General features: G+C 39.1%; 1 protein-coding gene across 6 annotated transcripts in view; it reads left to right on the top strand.

Moving 5' to 3' along the window:
• Positions 1 to 14,434, top strand: part of G3bp2 (GTPase activating protein (SH3 domain) binding protein 2) — a 36,691-nt gene extending 22,257 nt beyond the window's left edge. For 4 of the 6 annotated variants that reach the window (XM_013020194.1, XM_013020195.1, XM_013020197.1 and 1 more), the window contains exons 6-12: positions 304 to 406; positions 1,031 to 1,214; positions 2,091 to 2,189; positions 7,713 to 7,815; positions 10,145 to 10,273; positions 11,041 to 11,159; positions 11,459 to 14,434. In XM_013020194.1, coding sequence (XP_012875648.1) covers positions 304 to 406; positions 1,031 to 1,214; positions 2,091 to 2,189; positions 7,713 to 7,815; positions 10,145 to 10,273; positions 11,041 to 11,159; positions 11,459 to 11,731 — 1,010 coding nt within the window. In that variant the 3' untranslated portion in view covers positions 11,732 to 14,434. The remainder of the gene's footprint in view (positions 1 to 303; positions 407 to 1,030; positions 1,215 to 2,090; positions 2,190 to 7,712; positions 7,816 to 10,144; positions 10,274 to 11,040; positions 11,160 to 11,458) is intronic. The other 2 variants (XM_013020199.1, XM_013020200.1) reach the window with 1 other exon arrangement.
• The last annotated feature ends 6,312 nt before the right edge of the window (positions 14,435 to 20,746 follow it).

The following is a 20,746-nucleotide window of genomic DNA, read 5'->3' as shown; positions in this document are numbered from 1 at the left end:
CTAGATTATCGTTTCTAACTTTTCCTTTTACTAATAAGAGTATAGTAAAAACTTGGTCCTGCTTGTTCTCTTGTGGTATTTAAAAAACCAGGGAATATTGCAGTTGAATGTCTTTGTAAAAACAACAAAAACATTTAAATATATGGAAAATATATATACTAGAAATTATGGGTTGTCACTGGTTCAAATAGAGTGCCTACTTAACAAGTGAAAGGCCCCGAGTTCAGGACCTAGTATCACTGAAGGAAAACATAAATTATTTAAATTTTCTTTAAGAAAGATGTGATGTTTTATGTTTATCAGAATCAGAGGATGAAGTAGAAGAAGAGCAAGAAGAAAGGCAACCATCTCCTGAACCTGTGCAAGAAAGTGCTAATAGTGGTTACTATGAAGCTCACCCTGTGACGTAAGAATAGTGTTTGCAGGGTTACATTCGCACTCAACTATGGTAGTTGCAAAGCAGTTTTTGTTCAAACAGCTAGTATTACTGACGATTGATTTCAGGCCCTACTGCTTACTGGGCAGGTGTTCTACCACTTGTGCCATGCTTCTAACAAAAAAGGATTAGTTTTTTTATAGATTGCTGAGGATTGAACCCAGGGCTTTATGTGCATTGAGTATCATTAAACTTTCAGCCATTAGAGGTAGATTTTTTTTTTTAGAGGTAGAGTTTGATAGAGCTACCAATTGCCTGTGATACCAGTTTTTTTGGAACATTTTTGTTTTACATAATTTATATGATTTGTAACAAAATAACTACTACTGATAATGCCGAATTTGGGGGGCCAACACAGCATCAAAATTAGTGTTCTTTGTAATCCATTTTTAATATGGGGTTGTATACAGGTGTTGCTTGGTGGTAGAGCACTTGGCCTAGACATGTGCATAGCAATCAGGTCCTGAGTTCTATTCTTAGCACTACAAACAACAAACATAGATTATTGACACATAACTGGCTGTGCCCATTTTAATCTGGTTTTAGTCAATCATTTTACTTACACTTAAAATGGGACTAAATACTTTATTGTAGTAATGGCATAGAGGAGCCTTTGGAAGAATCCTCTCATGAACCTGAACCAGAACCAGAAACTGAAACAAAGACTGAGGAGCTAAAACCACAAGTGGAGGAGAAGACCTTAGAAGAATTGGAGGAGAAGTCCACTACTCCTCCTCCCCCAACAGAACCTGTTTCTCTGCCACAGGAACCACCAAAGGTTAGATCAAAGGAAGTTTTCAGACTTCTGTATTTGGTGACATTAATGAAACATTTACTATATTAAATTGCTTTATATTAAAGTGTACTTTTTTATACTTATTTATATGAAAGCAACTGGAATTGTTTTTGTTATCCTGTCCCCCAAAAAATACCCTTAAGAGTGAAATTTATAAATTAAAAGTTATTCTTTGTATATGCAATGCTTAGTAACTTACATCACTCAAGTCTGTGTATAAGGCTGTCAGTTGAGTTGCTCACCCCCTGTGATGTACCAGCAATCATGGAATCTAAGAGATTACCTATTTTGTGATTTAAATCTGATCAGTTTCCTTAAAACATGAAATAAGCTATCTTGTAAAGATGAGTGACACCCATAGTGTATTTTATCTTGGTGAAGTAGACAGTTAAAATATATTGGGGTAGTGAGAGGAAGAGATTCCTTGTCAATTGGTGAATGTCTGTTAAAGTTTCCAACTATTCTCTGTTCTTTTCTATCCTTCCCCTTTCTCCTTAACACCATCACACACCTTCCTTTTCCCGAAAAGGTGAAAAAATTGGTTCTGTCAGGTTCAGGTTTCTCTAGATGTGCAGTTGTTAGTGGTTTTGTTAGCCACTTGCTCATTTACCTAGAGTATGTAGGAACTTGCTTGTGGTTTTTATTTAGTAGTTCAGACAAAAGTTATAACCTTGCATAATGAGATTTTGAAAGCTGGCACATAGACTGGCATGTGTATGTGTGCCTCTCTTGTAGGAGTCTTCTAGTATAGAGCAATAGTTTAGAAATGAAAGAAAATATATATATTTGGAAGTTTCCCTGTAGGAATGTTGGTGGTTTTCCATGATTAGTAGTCTAGGTTTGTTGCATTTCCTGCAGGCTTTCTCCTGGGCTTCAGTGACCAGTAAAAACCTGCCTCCTAGTGGTACTGTTTCTTCCTCTGGAATTCCACCCCATGTTAAAGCACCAGTCTCACAGGTAACCAATCTGTGAACACATTGGATTGTATCCTTGTTACATTGCCAATTGCTTATTTTTTAAAAATACTTTTTGAAATGAATCAATCAGAAATTGTGGATTAAACATATAAAACTTGTATTAAATGTCAGTGCACCCACTTTAAATGCCAAATCTCCATTCATCATCTACATAGGTGGTATTTGGGGTTTGGGTGTGTGAAATACAGATTAAGTTGGTTTTACCAATATATAACATTGACATTTAAAAGGCTTCTTAAAATAACAAAAGTATTTTTTTAAATCTACATTTTATTTAGCAAAAGTATCTTAGGTAAGAAATTTGTAGAGGCACAACATAGTGTGGCATTGTAATGAATTCGTTTAGTTTTTTAATAGAAAACATTAAAAAATACATAAAATATACATATATATACACATATATATATATATTTTTATACATACACACATTGCCTAAGCTCTGTCCATAAGTGGTTTGTACCATTTAGTTGAAGCCTGTACCAACTTATGACTGTAGTGTTCACCTTAACTTACCATTCCAGTATTCTGCTTTTTGTCTGTTTGTCATCTTAACCCATTACAGAGCTTTCCAAGAATGTGAAAATATGGCACTGGCTATTTACAATGCTAGATATAGTTTAGATTAAATTTTAAGTGAGTTTCTTGGCATAAAGGGTATCCAATACTTTTTCTCTACCTTTTGAGTTAAACTTCATTTCATTTAAATTTACACTTAATATGGTAGTGAATACATCTTTTGCATGCTCTGAAACTAGTAAACATTGAGGTTTCAAAAGTAATTACTACATAGAGTCCTGGTTATTGTATATATTATAATCAGAACAGAGTGCATGGTATCATAATGCCTGTTTTTGTCAGGTATTTTAATGAGTGTGATTACCTTAGATTACAAACTAGTTTCATTTTAATGAAGAAAATTTGCTTGTGTAGTGTCATTAGTGCTTTTCAACTATCCAGAGACATGATTACTGACTTTCATGGCTTTTCTTTTGAAATCTTGATTTCCTATCAGTTTTAGATTGCTATTTCATTAAAAAAAATAGATGGCATTTATTTTAAAAAGTTAAATAGCTAATGGTTATTAAGCCTTTTGTGTGCCAGGCATTGTGCCTACATACTGATAGTCATTCTCATTGGTTCCTTAAAAACCACCCTGTGTGAGTTCCTGGGGAGACTGTTAATATTCCTTTTAGAGATAGGAAGATTGATAGGGCTGGGAAGGTGGCTCAGTGGTAGAGCGCTTGCCTTGCATGCATGAGGCCCTGGGTTTGATTCCTCAGCACCACATAAGCAAAAAAAAAAAAGAGAGAGAGAGATAGGAAGATTGAGGCCTAGAATAACTCATTCATGATCAGACTGTCAAAATATAGATCTGGCTTTTGCATTTATATAGTTATATAGAAGACTTCTGAGTGCAAACCTACACATTTCTTTAGTGTTTGGTGGAGGGTAATATATATGTCTACCTGTATTTAGTCAACATCAAAAAATGTACTACATTAAATGCATGACTAAGCTATACATTAAGTAGCCTCTTATCTGGGAAAATAACTATTTGTATCTTAAGTTACAAGTATTTTTTGAGTTACTTTTAAAATTCTAGGAAAGTAGTTTGTATACCCCACTCCATTCCTTAAGAAAATGAAATTTAAAATCTTTATAGTAAACTTTCAAGGAACTTTCTGATCTCTTTATTGTATTTAGAATAAATTCGTGGTATTTCTACTTGGTTGAATAACTCTTTTGAGTTTATTTTGCTAACTTTTGAAAAGCATTTGTTTCCTTACACATTAATAGGTTATTTATTTAAACAAGATTCTAATTCTAGGTTATTGGTAGGCTTTAATGTAGATGTAGGTAAGTTATTTCTTAATAAAGTAGTTTTTGTCTGGAAATGAGCTCATTTTTAAATAGCTTGTTTATTGAGAGATTTGTTCGTAATTTGTTTACCTGCTTTTATTACTATTACTTTGAAAGTTTCATTTTTACTTCATATTCTGTTTGACATTCATTTGTGGGATATGTCATGAGGTTAAAATATACTTGCTGGTTAGACGAATTAATTTTAATTTGTTTAGAAAACTGTGAGTCATTGGGCCTGGCTTAGTGGACTTTTACCAGTTAGTGAAGGAAACATTGATAGCTTTTTGGTCTTACATTTTTTATGTAGTGGCATCATCATACTTAGAAAAGTCAGGTTTCTAAAGAATGTTATGAATTATTTGTAAGGTGTTGGAAATTCTTTATCTGATTGTGAATTCTTAAGACTTAAGAGACTTCCATTATTTATAGTTTATTTTGATAATTGTTCTGTAAAGAATATAAATTTGAGCCAGGGTTCATGCCTGTAATCCTAGCTATTCAGGAGGCTCAGATCTGAGGATCGCAATTCACCACCAGCCCAGGCAGGAAAGTCTGAGACCTCTTCTCCAGTTAACCACCAGCAAACTGGAGCACTGAGGCTCCAGTGGTAGAGCTCTCGCCTTGAGCTGAAGATCTCAGGGACTGTGCTCAGGCCCAGAGTTCTAGCCCCACAACTGACCTCCACCCCCCCAAAAAAAGAACATAAATTTGTCAAGATCAGGTCCCTCATGTTCTTTGTTAAAATTTGAGTTGGTTCTAAGGGTTTTTTTTTTAATTTTAAAGTATAAGTTATAGTTGCAATATAAAAAATTCCCAGTTATGTACTAGCTTTATTTTTAATTTTTAAATTGTTATTATAAAGGTGATGTACAGAGGTGTCACAGTCACATAATATACTAGCTTTATTAATCTGTGTAATAGTGCTTCTATTCATTTTCTTGTTGAAGTATAGTACACTTTTAGACTTATTTAAAATTTCTAAATAATTGCCATTCTCAAAAGGTATCAACTTTTGGGTCAATTCTGTAGCATCAACCTTCAAATTCATATAGCAGAGGCCTAGGGGTTATCATTAGGTCTCCTTTCAGACAATATTCTCCTACATGTTTTGGCTCAGAAAACTAATAAAAATTTGCTGAGTGCCAGGGTGCATACCTGTAATCCTAGCTACTCAGAAAACTGGAAATGGCTCTCTGGTTTAAAGTGGTAGAGTACTAACTTTAAGTGAAAGAACTTACAGATAGCACCCAGGCCCTTAGTTCAAGCCCTATGACAGACACCCTCAAGGCGGGGAGGTTTAGGCACCACAGGTTCATGCCTATAATCCTACCTAGGAGACTGAGATCTGAGGAACACAGTTCAAAGCCAGCCCAGAAAGACAAAACTATGAAATAGCTATCTCCTATTAATCAGCAAAAAGTTGAAACTGGAAGTGGTGTGGAGCTAGCCACAAGTAAAAATGCTGAGGGAAAGAGTGAGGCTCTGATCTGAAGCCCCAGTACTAGGGCATGCATATACACCACAAACAAAAAAGGTAGTCTGATATTTGTGTACATTCCTATAAAAACCCTGTTCCTTTTTGCATCAGCCAAAGAAACTGTGCTCTTAGACATACATATTCAGCAGTTTTTTTTGTTCTTTTAAATTACATATGTATGGGTTCATCTAAATAATATACTACATATCTGTATATGTGTTCATGTATTTTTTTGGGGAGGGGGAGGGTAGTTGCCAGTACTGGGACTTGAACATAGGGCCTGAGTCCTGCCCTGTCCCTGAGGTTTTTGCTCAATAGGAAAGCTCATAGGATCTGCCCCCACCCCCCACTCCCCAGGGCTTTGAACTGCAATCCTCAGATCTCAGCCTCCAGAGATTATAGGTTAGGATTACAGGTGTGAGCCACCAGTGCTGGGAAAAATTCATTTTTAAACTAGCAGAATTCGGGCTGGGATGGTGGCTCAGTGGTTGAGTGCTTGCCTTGCATGCATGAAGCCCTGGGTTCAATTCCCCAGCACCATATAAGCAAAAAGAAAAAAAGCCGGAAGTGGTGCTGTGACTCAAGTGGTAGAGTGCTAGCCTTGAGCTGAAGAGCTGAGGGACAACGCCCAGGTCCAGAGTTCAAGCCCCACGACTGGACCCAAAAACAAAAACAATAAACTAGCAGAATTCTATGACATGGGAAACAATTTCATCTTAAGTGAGATGGGACATTTATATTGCAGGCAATTTTGTTAAACTGCAAGTATAACATTGAACATTTGATAGATTTTAGGTTACAATGGCTGAAATTGTTGACAATAAATGGTTTTGTTTTTTTAAGGACCTATAATTTTTTGGTCCATATTTATTCTTATAAGTTAAAATATCTCAGCTATATTAGTAATTAATGAGTTTGAGCCATTAAACCTTTTAGAGATGATTTATTACTTGTAAAGACTAAGTTTACTGCTGGGTGCTGGTGGGTCATGCCTATAATATAGCCTAGCTACCCTGGAGACTGAAATTTGAAGATTGAGATTGCAGCCAGCCTGGGCAGGGAAATCCTTGAGATCCTTATCTCCAGTTAATCACCAAAAAGCCAAAAGTAAAGTGGTGGCTCAAGTGATAGAAAGCTAGTCTGGAACAAACAAGTTCAGGGCTATAGCACCAGGCCCAAGTTCAAGCCTTTTTACTGGTTTACATGTGTGTGAGTGCCGAGTGTGTGTGTGCGTGCTCATGCGCACACAGACAAACACAAAGAGAAATAGATTTACTAGCTCTTTCCTTTGAGGACATGTTCTCTGTGTCCTACTGTTGTCTGTCCTCCCACCTCTCCCAATCATTTAAGATTGATTCATTCATTTTGTCTTATTAGAAGCCTGGAAAGGTTGGAAACACTGAAAATACTGCTTTACTAAAGAATAACATATTAGCAGACATACATAATAATATTTTGTTTGAAAGTAATTATGTGTTGTATTAGTACAGTTTGGAAGACAAAACTATTCAGTTATTCTCATCTACCTGCTCACAGTTAAGGAAAATTGTTGGGGTCAATACTTTAAATAAATGTACATCTTTCTTGTAAGTAGAAAATGTAAGTAGAAATAATAGGAATTTAAAGGATTTTCTCAACTATTTGATAGGAACTTCACTTTATATGCTTTCAAACCTAGAGGTAGAATACTCTTATATACTTCGAATTATTAAGATAATAATTTTGAGATTATGGGGTTGGGTTAGGAGATAAAACTGAGCACATAACATCTGAAGGACAACAAACTAGAAATTATGTGTCTTGTATTCTTTTTTTTTCTAAGATAGTTTTTAATTTTGTTTATGTGCAGTGGCTCATCTTGCATTTTTGTGGTTTTTTTCTTTTGTAGCAATACCTTTTATGCTATTTCACTGTAGGTGCAACTTTAATGAAAATGAGATTATTAAGAGCAGTTTATAGTGAATTATAGAGCCTTTAATGGGAAAATAAAACCTACCCTACAGTCCTATATTGGTACAGAATATTTTTAAAAATTCACATATATAGAATTTTGTTAAGAAACATTGTAAACTTAAAATTTGTTATCCCTAATGACTTGCTGATAGTCATTTTTTTTTTCTTCTGTAGAATGTTTTATAATGTGCTTTTCCCCTTATATTCTAGCCAAGAGTTGAAGCAAAACCAGAAGTTCAATCTCAGCCACCACGAGTCCGTGAACAGCGGCCTAGGGAGCGACCTGGTTTCCCTCCTAGAGGACCAAGACCAGGTGAGTTGGTAGCTCCTTTATAAGCTTTTAGCATTTAGCACTTGGAAAATTGGAAGAGACTAAACTTCACAAAACTATATTGGTTTATAAACAGATCTTTGCAGCATCTTCAAATGTTTAAGAGATGTGAGCAACATGCTAAAAAGACAGTATGGAGCAGAACAGCTGCATCAGCAGATTTGTTGATGTGCCATATTGACATGTATTTTAAAGGCATAAAAGATGGAGACATTTTATTTGGTTATTGTCACTAGTTCTAAGTCTGAGCTGTCTATAACCTACATAGTATTCTTTTTACAGATAAGATCTCCTCCCCCCCCCCCCTTCTTTTGGTTGGTCTTGGAGTTTGAACTCAGGGCCTACGCACTTTCCCTGAGCTCTTTTGCTCAGGCTAGCACTCTAGACCACTTGAACCACAATACCACTTGTAGCTTTCTGGTGGTCAATTGAAGACAAGAGTCTCAAGGAGGACTTTCCTGCCTTGGTTGGCTTTGAACTGTGATCCTGAGTAGCTAGGATTACAGATGTGAGCCACTGGCTCCTGGCAGACCTTTCTTATTTTGATCTTATGCATTAAGTCGCCACAGTATTAAGTTGACTTACATTGTTAAGCTAATTTATGGAGTACTTTCACTTGAATTCTGTTCAAATTGCTTTCAAGAGGATATGGGAGCGGGGTGCTGGTGGCTCATGCCTGTAATCCTAGCTACTCAGGAGGCTGAGATCTGAGGATCACAGTTCAAAGCAAGCCTGGGCAGGAAAGTCCATGAGACTCTTATCTCTAATAAAAAACTAGAAAACCGAAAGTGGCACTGTGGCTCAAGAGGTAGAACACTTGCCTTGAGTTGAAGAGCGCAGGGAGAGTGCCCAGGCCCAGAGTTCAAGCCCCATGACCTACCAAAAAAAAAAAAAAAGGATATGGGAAGTAATATACAACAAATTTCAGTTTTTCTAAGCTAGAAGTCACAGAAGCTGGAATTCTTTTCTAGCTTTGCCACTGACTGTGTTTGTGATCCTGTGTAAGACCTTGTATGCCATTCAGTAATAGAAAACTTTTTTTATGTGGTGCCTATCTTACAGCTGCCTGTGTTTTTTTTTTTTGGAGGGGGCCCGGTTGTGGGGCCTGAACTCTGGGCCTGGGTGCAGTCCCTCAGCTCTTCAGCTCAAGGCTAGCGCTCTACCACTTGAGCCACAGCGCCACTTCCGGCTTTTTTTTCTTTTTGCTTATGTGGTGCTGGGGAATCGAACCCAGGGCCTCATGCATTGCAAGGCAAGCGCTCTACCACTGAGCCACCTTCCCAGCCCTGCTGCCTGTGTTTTGGAGGAGAATCAGTAACATTCATATGTGAGTGTATCCTAAAAACTACAACATGAGATTGGTACTGTTAAATTTGCTGGTTTGTCTGATTGGTTATAGTAAAAAAGATAATCTAGTTTTTGAGTTTCAAAAGGCTAAACAAATATTTAGTAGTTAAAGTCTACTTGGCACCTGGATGATGGTAGCAGTTTGGGTAAGGAGGGTTACCTATACCGACTTTTAATTATTTATTTTTTTGTCGGTCATGGGAATTGAACTCTGGGCTTGGGTGCTGTCCTTGCGCTCTTCAGCTCAAGGCGAGTGTTCTACCTCTTGAGCCACAGCGCCACTTCTGGTTTTTTAGTGGTTTATTGGAGATCAGAGTCTCACAGACTTTCCTGCCCAGGCTGGCTTTGAATTGTGATCCTCAGATCTCAAGCCTCCTGAGTAGGTAGGATTATAAGCGTGAGCCACTGGCGCCCAGCCTATACCGACTTTTATAAGACAGGTCCAGAAGAGACCACAGCCTTATTTTTTTTGTTGTTGTTGTTTTTTTGGGGTCCGGTCGTGAGGCCTGAACTCTGGGCCTGGGTGCTGTCCCTCAGCTCTTCAGCTCAAGGATAGCGCACTACCACTTGAGCCACAGCGCCTCTTCCGGCTTTTTATCTTATGTGGTGCTAGGGAATCGAACCCAGGCCTCATGCATGCAAGGCAAGCGCTCTACCACTGAGCCACCTTCCCAGCCCAACACAGCCTTATTTTTTGACAACCTACTAGCCACTTCCAGTTCATCTGTCCTTATTAAACTAAAACATATCAGTATTTTTTTTTTTTTTACCATTCATTACTTTGAATTATTTTTTTGTCTTAGCAAGGCAAAATTTTGCAAAAGAGTGCTCCACCATCAGCCAAACATCTGGCAAGCATATAGGCAGACTATTCCCTAATGCATCAAGCCCTGCCCCTCTGTTCAGATTGGTGAGTTCAGCTTTGAATTGTTTTTTATATGGTGTTATTTATTCCTGTTCTCAGGCAGAGGAGATATGGAGCAGAACGACTCGGACAACCGTAGAATAATCCGCTACCCAGACAGTCATCAACTTTTTGTTGGTAACTTGCCACATGATATTGATGAAAATGAACTGAAAGAATTTTTTATGAGTAAGTGGTTTATTTTTATATGAAGCTTTAAAATTTATCTTGTATTAAGCAGGAGTAGCATAGAACCAATTTTTAAAAATGTTTATCTCTTTATTTCTGTGCTCTACCAGTCCCACTTTAATTGGTCAGAAGGAAATAAATGACAATTATTTCCCAATGTTGGCCTAATCTAGTTCAGGAGAGATTTCTGTAAAAGGCTGGATGAATCAGTCTTAAACTGGGGAATAGGACTACTTTGGCAAATAGAACTGAAGATTAGATGGAGATAAGTTGTCTTTCTAAAACTTGGCAGGTAACTTCCTTTTAGGTAGGGATTAATATAATGAAAGATAGCCTGGCACTGGTGGCTCACGCCTGTAATCCTAGCTTCTCAGGAGGCTGAGATCAGAGGATCACGGTTCAAAGCCAGCCCGGGAAGGAAAGGCTGTGAGACTCTTATCTCCAATTAACCACCAGAAAACCAGAAGTGACACTGTAGCTTAAATGATACAGCTCTAGGAAGAGCTCAGGGACAGCACCCAGGCCCAGAGTTCAAGCCCCACAACTAACCAAAAACATAATGAAAGCAAAACAAATATTCTGTTCAGTTGCTTGATTTCTGAGGTGGTGGCCTACATAAGTTAATGTATATTGTTACTGGATGTAGCAGTTCACAACTTTGTTTTCAAATGGATCCAGGACATTAAAGTTATTCATTCTGAACAATTAAAGTCATCAGAGTTCTTTGTTAAAATATTTAACACTTGGTGTAATGTATATTTTCACAGGTTTTGGAAACGTTGTGGAACTTCGCATCAATACCAAGGGTGTTGGGGGAAAGCTTCCAAATTTTGGTTTTGTGGTTTTTGATGACTCTGAACCAGTTCAGAGAATCTTAATTGCAAAAGTAAGTGATGTAAAGGGCATAAATCAAAGACCTTACTATTTCTGTTGTATATAATAATAATAGTGCATTTTTAAAAACCATAGAAAATTTTTTTTAGTGGTAAAGCTAAAAATAGTTCATTGTGGAGGGGAATGGTATTTATGCAAAGAATAAAGATTTACTAATATTAAAAGTCAAGTATGGATCATTTTAAATTTTATTTGTGTTGAAGGTTGGAAAGATAACAGTAAGAGATTCATCAAAACGTTCTTATTTCTTAAGGTTTTCTAACTGTTTATGTTGATATTTTTCTTTTAAAGCCAATTATGTTTCGAGGAGAGGTACGTTTGAATGTGGAAGAGAAGAAAACAAGGGCTGCAAGAGAACGAGAAACCAGAGGTGGTGGTGACGATCGCAGAGATATTAGGCGCAGTGATCGAGGTCCTGGTGGTCCACGTGGAATTGTGGGTGGTGGAATGATGCGAGATCGTGATGGAAGAGGACCACCTCCAAGAGGTGGCATGGCACAGAAACTTGGCTCTGGAAGAGGAGCTGGGCAAATGGAAGGCCGCTTCACAGGACAGCGTCGTTGAAGCTCCACTGTTGGCAAAGTCTTGGCAGTGGTACATTACTCATCGTGTTTGCATTCTTGTTAATTTTTTTTGGCTTTGGAATGTGACACAGCCTTTTTGATCATTTCTTTGATGTGAAAAGCATCTTTGGTTATCAGTTAAATTGAGGTGGACATTATTTCCCCAATTTCACAACAGGATTCACACTGTTAATTTATAAATCTAGACTTGAAGAATTAAGGACTGAGAAATGACCATATCTTAAAGTGTCTACAACAAAATGAACTTAAAAGGACATGCCCACTGAATTCAGGTCCTTTGAGTGTAAAAATATTCTCTGCTGCACATTTTGTTTAAGTGTTACTGTTTCTGCCTATTAATGTTGGAAACACAAATAGTGCAATTTGTGCAATTGGAGAACCTTGCCTTTTTTCTTGGCTTCCCCCCAAAATACAAACCAACAGAAACTTGTTATGCACTCATCAAAATGCACTATTGGGTACTCTGAACTCATTCACATTGACATCTGCAACAGGAGGCAACAGGGAAAAAAATCTTTCTTCATCTTTTTGAGTAGAGAATAGTTGTGAAAGATGAGGGCATTTTATCTGCTTGCTGTGCAACCAGCGTGTGTACACATATACCTTAACAAGACTACAATTATATTCCAGAAGGAAATCATTTAGTTATGAACTAAATAACAAAAATCAGAACTTCAAATGCTATGGTCTTGAACATTAGACCAGATTTCGTAGCTCCAAATCTTAAAAGAGTTTTCTACCTGCCCCTCTTCAGTACAGGGATGGCTGGCTCCTCAACATACTCCTCCTCCCCCTTTTCCTTTAAGCTGTGTACAGTGAAAATTGTCTTTCCTGTATTTTTGTTCTCTGGTAATGTAATAAGCATGATGGTGCCTTCTATTAATACATCATTCCAGTCTTGCTGGTAATTTTGTACAGTATAGTTTATGATTGCTGTGCTGCAAAGCCAAACAGCTGCAAAATGTTGAAAAAAATCATTGGAATGTATAAAAATTGCAGTATCGTTAAAATCAGTAAAATCGAGGCCAATTATTTATCTTGTTCTTCAGTTAACAACTTTTGTATTTTCTGTGGGCGGGAGTCTTGTGTGTTTGGGAAGCAGAGGGAAGGAGGAAGTCAGGTACTTAAGTCTCCAGTTGACTTTCCTCTTGGTACCTGTGAATGTGCTTGGAAAAGTCATCAACTTGATGTACATTTTTAGTGACATTTTTAAAAGCATTTGAGATTCTATAAATGGCAAGTAAACCTGAAGTAAGGATACTGCAATTTTCAGAAGAAAGAAAGGCAGCTCTTAAGTGTTTGCATTTTTTATGTGGGGGGGGCAGGGAACTGTCATTCATTTTGCACAATTCTTGAACTGATGTCAGCACCTGAGTGGCTCCTGAATTTAAGTCTGGGAAGACAACTTTTTTATTTTATACATGAATCTTTAAACAATTCTGTGAGCAAAGTTTGTAGCTGCTGGATTGTTGTCTGTCTTTATAACATGAACCAGTAAACCCACAAGTATGGCAGAGTTTATTCAGTTCTGTACTTGGAGCAATCAGTAACATACCAGGTTCTGATGTTTTGGCAAGAAGTGGGATAAGTAAGTGTGACCACTTAAAGCTGCTTGTTAGCATGGAAGACTTCTCCATTCTAATCTTAGTAAAAACAAGCAAAATATGTGCTTGACACAATAGTAGCAAATTGGTTTGGAATTATGCAACTGTTTGCTATTTAGTAAACTAGCAAATGACTCATGTATTTTCTTTATTATGAACTGGGCAGTATGAGTAAAACTAAATCTTACTTGTTTTCTCGTTCCTCTCAAATGAGGTCTTCCATGTCTGAGGAAAAGTCTTGCACTATTGCATATATTTTGGGGACACAGATTTTTGTAGTTTTCATGGGGGTTGGATTTTTTATTTGTTTGTTTGTTTGAAACAGTTTTACATTTTCTGATGTATAGTACTTGAAGTTCTTACTAGAAAATTACTTTGGAATTGAAGCTTTTAGCCAAACTACTTTTAAAGAAGTGGTTTTATTGTCAGTGTTTCCCCCTTGGTCCCCAAATGTGTATTTCCTCTATTCTCACTATATATATATATATATATATATATATATATATATATATATATATATATATGCTCTCCATGTGTATGTATGTGTAAGTGCCCACAAACATGCACACACGTACACATTTCCAATCCAGGATATTGCCCTGTAACCCATGAAAATTGTCTGGCACCAAAAGAAATGACAAATGTTAAGTGTAATAGAGAATTAGAGCAAAGAGCCATTCAGCTTCAGTCTTACAATACCACAAATGAAACATTTAAAACATTGTATGGAGAAGTTTACATGGTGATTGCTCACCTGCAGTACTGTGGACTTTTAACATTTTGTCCCCTTTTTAGTGAAACAGTAAAATGTTCATTCACCATTTACTGTTAATTGCTGATTTTATTTTATGTTTTGATGGTAATATTCTATCCTTACAACACTATTGCAACCAAATTGGCTTTACCATCTTGGCTTTAGTAGGTATAGAAGACAATGGATTACCATCTTTATTGCTGTAATGTGTTAAGCATTATATGCTAGTAGAATCTAGTTTGTTCCAGGTGGAAAATATTCTTTTGAGTTTCCATTTTGAATGTGTTTGGACTAAACAATAAACTACTGATGTCTGCAGCATTTATCTATGTCCCTAATTTAATGTAGTTTTGTTCCCAAACTTTTTTTCCCTGTTGCATTTTATACAGCCTGATAAAAATATTACTTGTAGCTGGGCATCAGTGGTTCACGCCTGTAATCCTAGCTATTCAGAAGACTGAGATCTGAGGATCTCGGTTCAAAGCCAGCCTGGGCAGGAAAAGTCTGTGAGACTCTTATCGCCAATAAATCACCAGGAAATTGTAAGTGGTGCTGTGTCTCAAATGGTAGAGCACTCACCTTTGAGCTGAAGAGGTGAAGGACAGCGCCCAGGCCCAGAGTTCAAGCCCCTCAACTGACCCTCCTCCCCCAAATTTATATATATATAATTGTGACATTAGTTTTACAAAGCAAAACATTAGAGTAACAAACAGTTATAGAGATCATTTTCAGGACCGGAAGATAGCTGATTTATCAGGTAAATAAAGTTAGAAGAGGACATTGTAAGGGTGGAGAGTGATCTAAAACATACCTCTAAATTGTGGAGGTTTGGGAAGTAGAGGAAATTGGTTGTTTTGTTTTCAAGACAAGGTCTTACACTGTACTACCTAGGCTGGCTTTGAACTTGGGATCCTCCTGCCTTTGCCTTAAATTCTGGTATTACAGGCCCAGACCCTGAGTTTTGTAAGGGGTTATTATCTCAGAAGGAACAAAAAACATGTAAAGATTGAGATTATATGAAATTATGGATTAGGAAAAACCAAATTTATCATGCATTATAATAATACTAAAAGAGCTGGGCACTGGTGGCTCACACCTGTAATCCTAACTACTCAGGAGGCTAAGATCTAAGGACAAGACCACAATTTGAAGCCAGCCTGGGGAGAAAAAGTTTGCACTCAAAGACAACCCCTTGTCCCTAGTTCAAGCCCCAGCACTGGCACACACACAAAAAAATTAAACATTTTGTGATAAGATTCCTAAATTAATCATTACCGGTTTGTCTGTCTTGGGAGAGAAATTGGAGCTTCTGGGTTCTTTGGTGGTTAATTGTAAATAACTAGTCTCAAGGACTTGACCTACCTGGGCTGACTGGAAATTGTGACACTCAGATCTCAGCCTCCTGAGTAGCTAGGACTTAAAGGCATGAGCCACCAGCAACCATTGAATAATATTAAGGAACTAACACATTTTGTAGATGTATATTAAGCTCAATTGCAATGGAATATCTTAAAACTTCATGGCTGTGGAAAAATACTTTGTTACAGAGGTTAAAATATATGTCCTAGACTAGTGAAAACAGATCAAGATTCAAGCAAGTTAAATTTGTTTAAGGATTTTGTGAGGGGATGTCTTGTGTGCCTGTATTGGAGCTTGAACTCAGTGTCAAACGTTTGCTTGGGTTTTTTGCTAAAGATTGGTGCCCCACCACTTGAGCCTGTAGCTCTGTTTCTGGGTTTTTGATCTCAGCCTCATGAGTAGTTAGGATTATAGGTATAAACCCCAAGCACCCTATTTGAAATTTGTTAAAAGCAGCATTCTGATTTCTCAGTGCTTGAGAGAATAATACAAGTGCAAGTTGAAATATCCATAGACAAATTCTGTAAATTGCCACATTAGCTGATCTATTTTTTTTTTTTTTTTGTCGGTAGTGGGGCTTGAACTCTGGGCCTGGGCGTTGTCCCTCAGCTCTTCAACTCAAGGCGAGCGCTCTACCACTTGAGCTACAGCGCCACTTTATCTCTTTTTTTTTTTTTTTTTTGGGTCCGGTCGTGGGGCCTGAACTCTGGGCCTGGGCGCTGTCCCTCAGCTCTTCAGCTCAAGGCTAGCGCTCTACCACTTGAGCCACAGCGCCACTTCCGGCTTTTTTCTTTTTGCTTATGTGGTGCTGAGGAATCGAACCCAGGGCCTTGAGCATGCAAGGCAAGTGCTCTACCACTGAGCCAGCTTCCCAGCCCTTTAGCTGATCTCTTGATTCTAGAATTTTGTTAAAAGGCTCTTGTTTTCTTGAAGTACATTCACAAAAGAGAAGTTCAATATTATTTATTTTTTGCCACCCTCCATACCCTAACACTTAAGGAGTTTCCCCACAAACTCCTTAGGAGACTTCAATATATTGTTCCTTTAATATGTCGCAAGATATGGTCAAGAGCACAGCTTTCAATGGGTTTGAATGGCAGCCTCATTTAGTGGTGAATCCTTTTCTGTGCCTCTTTCCTCATCTGTAAAATGAGAAGCATGTCTGTTAGAGCTGTTACTGACAATTGTATTTCAGTGTATCCTGTTTTACAAACGTCTTTTGACTACATCACCTTGGAAGCACTAGGTAAAATGAGGAAGTTCAAGTTTTTTCCTATGTAACTTACCTGTTGTATACCTGCCTCTTTAGTAATGAACTTGTCTGTGATATATGTAATCAGCCTAGCAATGTTTGAAGTTTCATCTGCTATTCTCATCTTTTTTTGTTTCCCTTCTCCATTATCTATATTCAAGGTTATTCTCATTCAACTTGAGTTTTAAGTGCCACACACACACACACACACACACACATATTAGTTAATATAGAATATGTTAAACAAGGTTTAGACAGATGAAAAGGACCAAAGCATTGGGTGTGGTGGCTTACATAGGTAAATCCCAGCTACTTGAGAGTCAGATGGGGAAGATTTCAGTTTGAGGCCAACTCGGGCAAAATTGCCTGTATGTCTTCTCCATCATTAAACTGGGTATGGTCTGGTGGCATTCTGTCATCCCATCATTGAAGAGGCATAAATGGATCTTGATCATCTAGGACAGCCCTGTCCCATTTCTTACCTCCAGTCCTCTCTTGGGCATCATTAGGATAGTTCATAACAACTTACCAAGACCTTCTACCAAAGGTATCTGTGACAGATTATTTGATGCAATAAGTCAGCAGTTTTCTTATGTGGGTGGCTTATTTGCTGCCTTCAATGAGGTTGGGAATAGCTATGTGTCAGACAATTTTGAACCTAAACTTTAATTCATTTCTTAACACCCAATGAGGTTATCAGATTAAAAGATGGAATGTATGCACAATGACAGAACCCAACCCTTTTTCTGCAGTATACTCAATAGCAGTCCAGTTAATTTGTTCCAAATCCATCTCATTTAAAGCATTAAGTAATGCTTCCTAAATGTATCTTAAATTCTGAGAAAGGGGATCCACAAATTCAGACCTGTTAGTGATAGAGGCTGTGATTTTACAATTTTCTAAAAATAAAATCAGGCTAAAAATACATTCAAGTTTAAATTCCTGGTGATTTCTGGTGTTTAAAATCTAGTTTCCATAAGTAACTCATCTTTGAGATTCATCTTACAGTCTCTTCAAAGTAGACCAGTACTTGACTAATCCAGTACTTGAAATGTTTTAAACTTGAACGAATATAGTTCCAAGCCTCAGACTCAATGGCTTAGTCAATAGCTTAGGAGCTGGCCTTCAGATGGCACTTTTCTTTCCTAGATTTCTTTCCTAGTCCTGAATTACCAGCTTCTCACTTCTACTTCTGTCTTCACCTGGCATATTATCAATATGGCATTGTATTTTATTAAATGTTCCCTATGCTAATAAAAAAGAAAATCCAAATATTCAACTCTTCCCACTGGCTAATGACCTCATCAGATATAGCCCCTTTCTCTTCTCTCTCCATGAACAACTACATTTGCCATTCCTTAGTTCACTCTACCTACACCAGTGACTTCTCCAGTTACTTAACCTCCAAGTTTTTGTGTATTTTTTTTTTCAGGGGGGAGGAGGGAGAACAGTCCTGGGGCTTGAACTCAGGCCAACCTTCTTTTGCTTAAGACTAGCACTCTACCACTTGAACCACCACCTCTGGCTTTTCCTCTTTATATGGTACTGAGGAATCGAACCCAGGGCTTCAGGCATGCTAAGGAAGCAGTTTACCACTAAGCTATATTCCCAGCCCTCTTTTTTTTTTTTTTTTAATTTTACAGGCTTTGCCTTAGCTAGTACCTACTCTTGATAGAATACTCCTGCATATCAATTCCAGAAAGGGCATCTTAGAACAATTGCCTGAAGTGCTGCTCCGCTTTTTATCTTACTTTAATGCTTTGTATAGTATTTGAACTACTTCAGTATTACCAAGTAAACAAGCTCTGGAAGACCAAGAGCCTAGTCCATCCCTTTTGTTGGGGGACGGAAGGGAACCTGGGCCTGGAACCTAGAGCCTGGGCACCATCCCCAAGGTTTTTTTTTGCCCAAGTCTAGTGCTCTATCACTTGAGCCACAGCTCCACTTCCAGCTTTTTGGGGGTTAATTAGAAAAGAGTCTCAGACTTTCCTGCCAGGCATGGCTTCAATGATCCTCAGATCTCAGCCTCCTGAGCAGCTAGGGTTACAGGCGTGAGCCACCAGTGCTTCGCTAATCCATCCATTTTCATTCATGTCCCCTCAACATCAAAATCAGGCCCAAAACAAAGATGCTCAACAAATAATCTGATAAACATTTAATGGCTTGTTCCCATCAAAACAAGCTATTTTTAAAGGCTGAATACATATGCCAAGGGACCATCCATTTTGTGTTCTGGGGAGTATCCTTTTGATCTTCTAAAAGTTGTGTAGTTTTGGTCCAGAATGAGGTAAAAGCCAGAGGGAAAATTATGAGGCTTGGTAGCAGTGCAAAACCACATAATTTTAATATTCAAGGAATGCATTCCCATGTGATAACGTAGATGTGTTGCTGACCAGCAGTCAGGACATAGTTTATGCTGAACTTGGCAAAATAAGTGGTAACATTTCAAATCTACTTAATTAGTGTGTGCACGGGCTGGTGCCTAGGCTGAGCTCAAGGGTTCAGCTTTCTTGCTTACAGCTGGTGGTACTTTTTTTTTTTTTTAAATCGGTCGTGGGGCTTGAACTTGGCCTGGGTGCTGCCCCTCAGCTCTTCAGCTCAAGGCTAGTGCTCTACCACTTGAGCCACAGCGCCACTTCCAGCTTTTTCTGCTTGTGTGGTGCTGAGGAGTTGAACCCAGGGCCTCATGCATGCTAGGCAAGCGCTCTACCACTGAGCCACCTTCCCAGCCCTGTTACTCTACTTGAGCTATATCTCTAGAATACTGTGTTGGTTGAGCTTAGGAACTGGGCACACAAGAACTTGAGCCACAGCGCCACTTGTGGTTTTCTGGTGGTTTATTGGACTTTCCTGCCTGGGCTGGCTTTGAACCCTGATCTCAGCCTCCTGAGTAGCTAGGATTACAGGCGTGAGCCACGGGTGACCGTTTTTTTGTTTGTTTTGTGAGGGAGGAGGGTAGCAAGGCAAGAAAAAGGGCTCAAGTACATTGTTTTTGGCAGCCAAAAACAATGCAGAGAATGACTTGTGAAGAACCATTTAACAGATCATTTCTATTAGAAAATAATGGGTATAAATGTCAGCTGTCCAGAACACTTTCTTGCCTCAAGGTATTTTAGCAACTAAATCTAAAATGTATAGGTATTGAATGAAAGTGAAAATAACTGCTGTTTCAGTCTCAGATGCCCCGAGACGTCAGTCTATGCCAGATAACTGTCAGCCTTGCCAGTCAGGCCGATCACAGATGTTGTGGATTGCAAATTTGTGTGTGTGAACTCAGGGTTTGCGAGGCAGAAGCTTCAGGACTTCAGCCCAGTAAGGCAAGCTTTACATCCAGTAAGCCCCAACTCCACCCCGTCTGGCTTCAGGAAGCCCCATTCTGGACCCTCATTCCGGCACGTGCGTTCCCTGTTCCTTTATGCCCTCTCTTCCCCTTTCTTGATTTCTACCCCAAAGGTCCTGGTGAACATCAGGGTTGTCAGCTGCTTCACCTAGTTACCTCGGTTCCCGCCCCCCCCACCCCCCCCAGGCCCGATCAGTCCCGGCACCTAGAATGGAAAGGAAGGAAGCGTGCCCCACCGCGCTTGGCCCAGCTTCCCGGGTTCCCGCACCCCGCCGCCAGCGGCGGCAAACGCTTGATCGCGCCCTTTGCGTAGTCTTCTTGGTCCTCCATCGCCGCCACCTTACCTCTGCCCAGGCCACCTGAGTCGCCATCTGCACACAGACTGGGGCAGAGGTCGCTTCTAACTTGAGAACGTTGGGAGGGTGGGCGGAGAAGCAGAGGTCTGAGCGGCGGCTGACAGAACCTGGGTCCAGGCCCAGGTAAAGGGGCGGGGCGTTTGGCGATAAGCCAATTATGGCGCCTGACGACAGGGACCAGCCAATCAGAACAAGGGAGGCCCGGTGCGCCTGCGAGGGGCGGGACCTGGCGGGTGAGAACCCGCCCCCTTGCAGTTCGGGCCAACGCCTTCGCCCCCGCCCAGCTAGCTGGAGGCGTGCGGCTCCCAGGCTCCACGCACCGGGCGGCTT

This window comes from Dipodomys ordii, unplaced genomic scaffold (genome assembly GCF_000151885.1).
Source record: "Dipodomys ordii isolate 6190 unplaced genomic scaffold, Dord_2.0 Scaffold49, whole genome shotgun sequence".
NCBI classification, from domain to species: domain Eukaryota; kingdom Metazoa; phylum Chordata; class Mammalia; order Rodentia; family Heteromyidae; genus Dipodomys; species Dipodomys ordii.
This window is presented reverse-complemented; position numbering and strand designations above follow the sequence as displayed.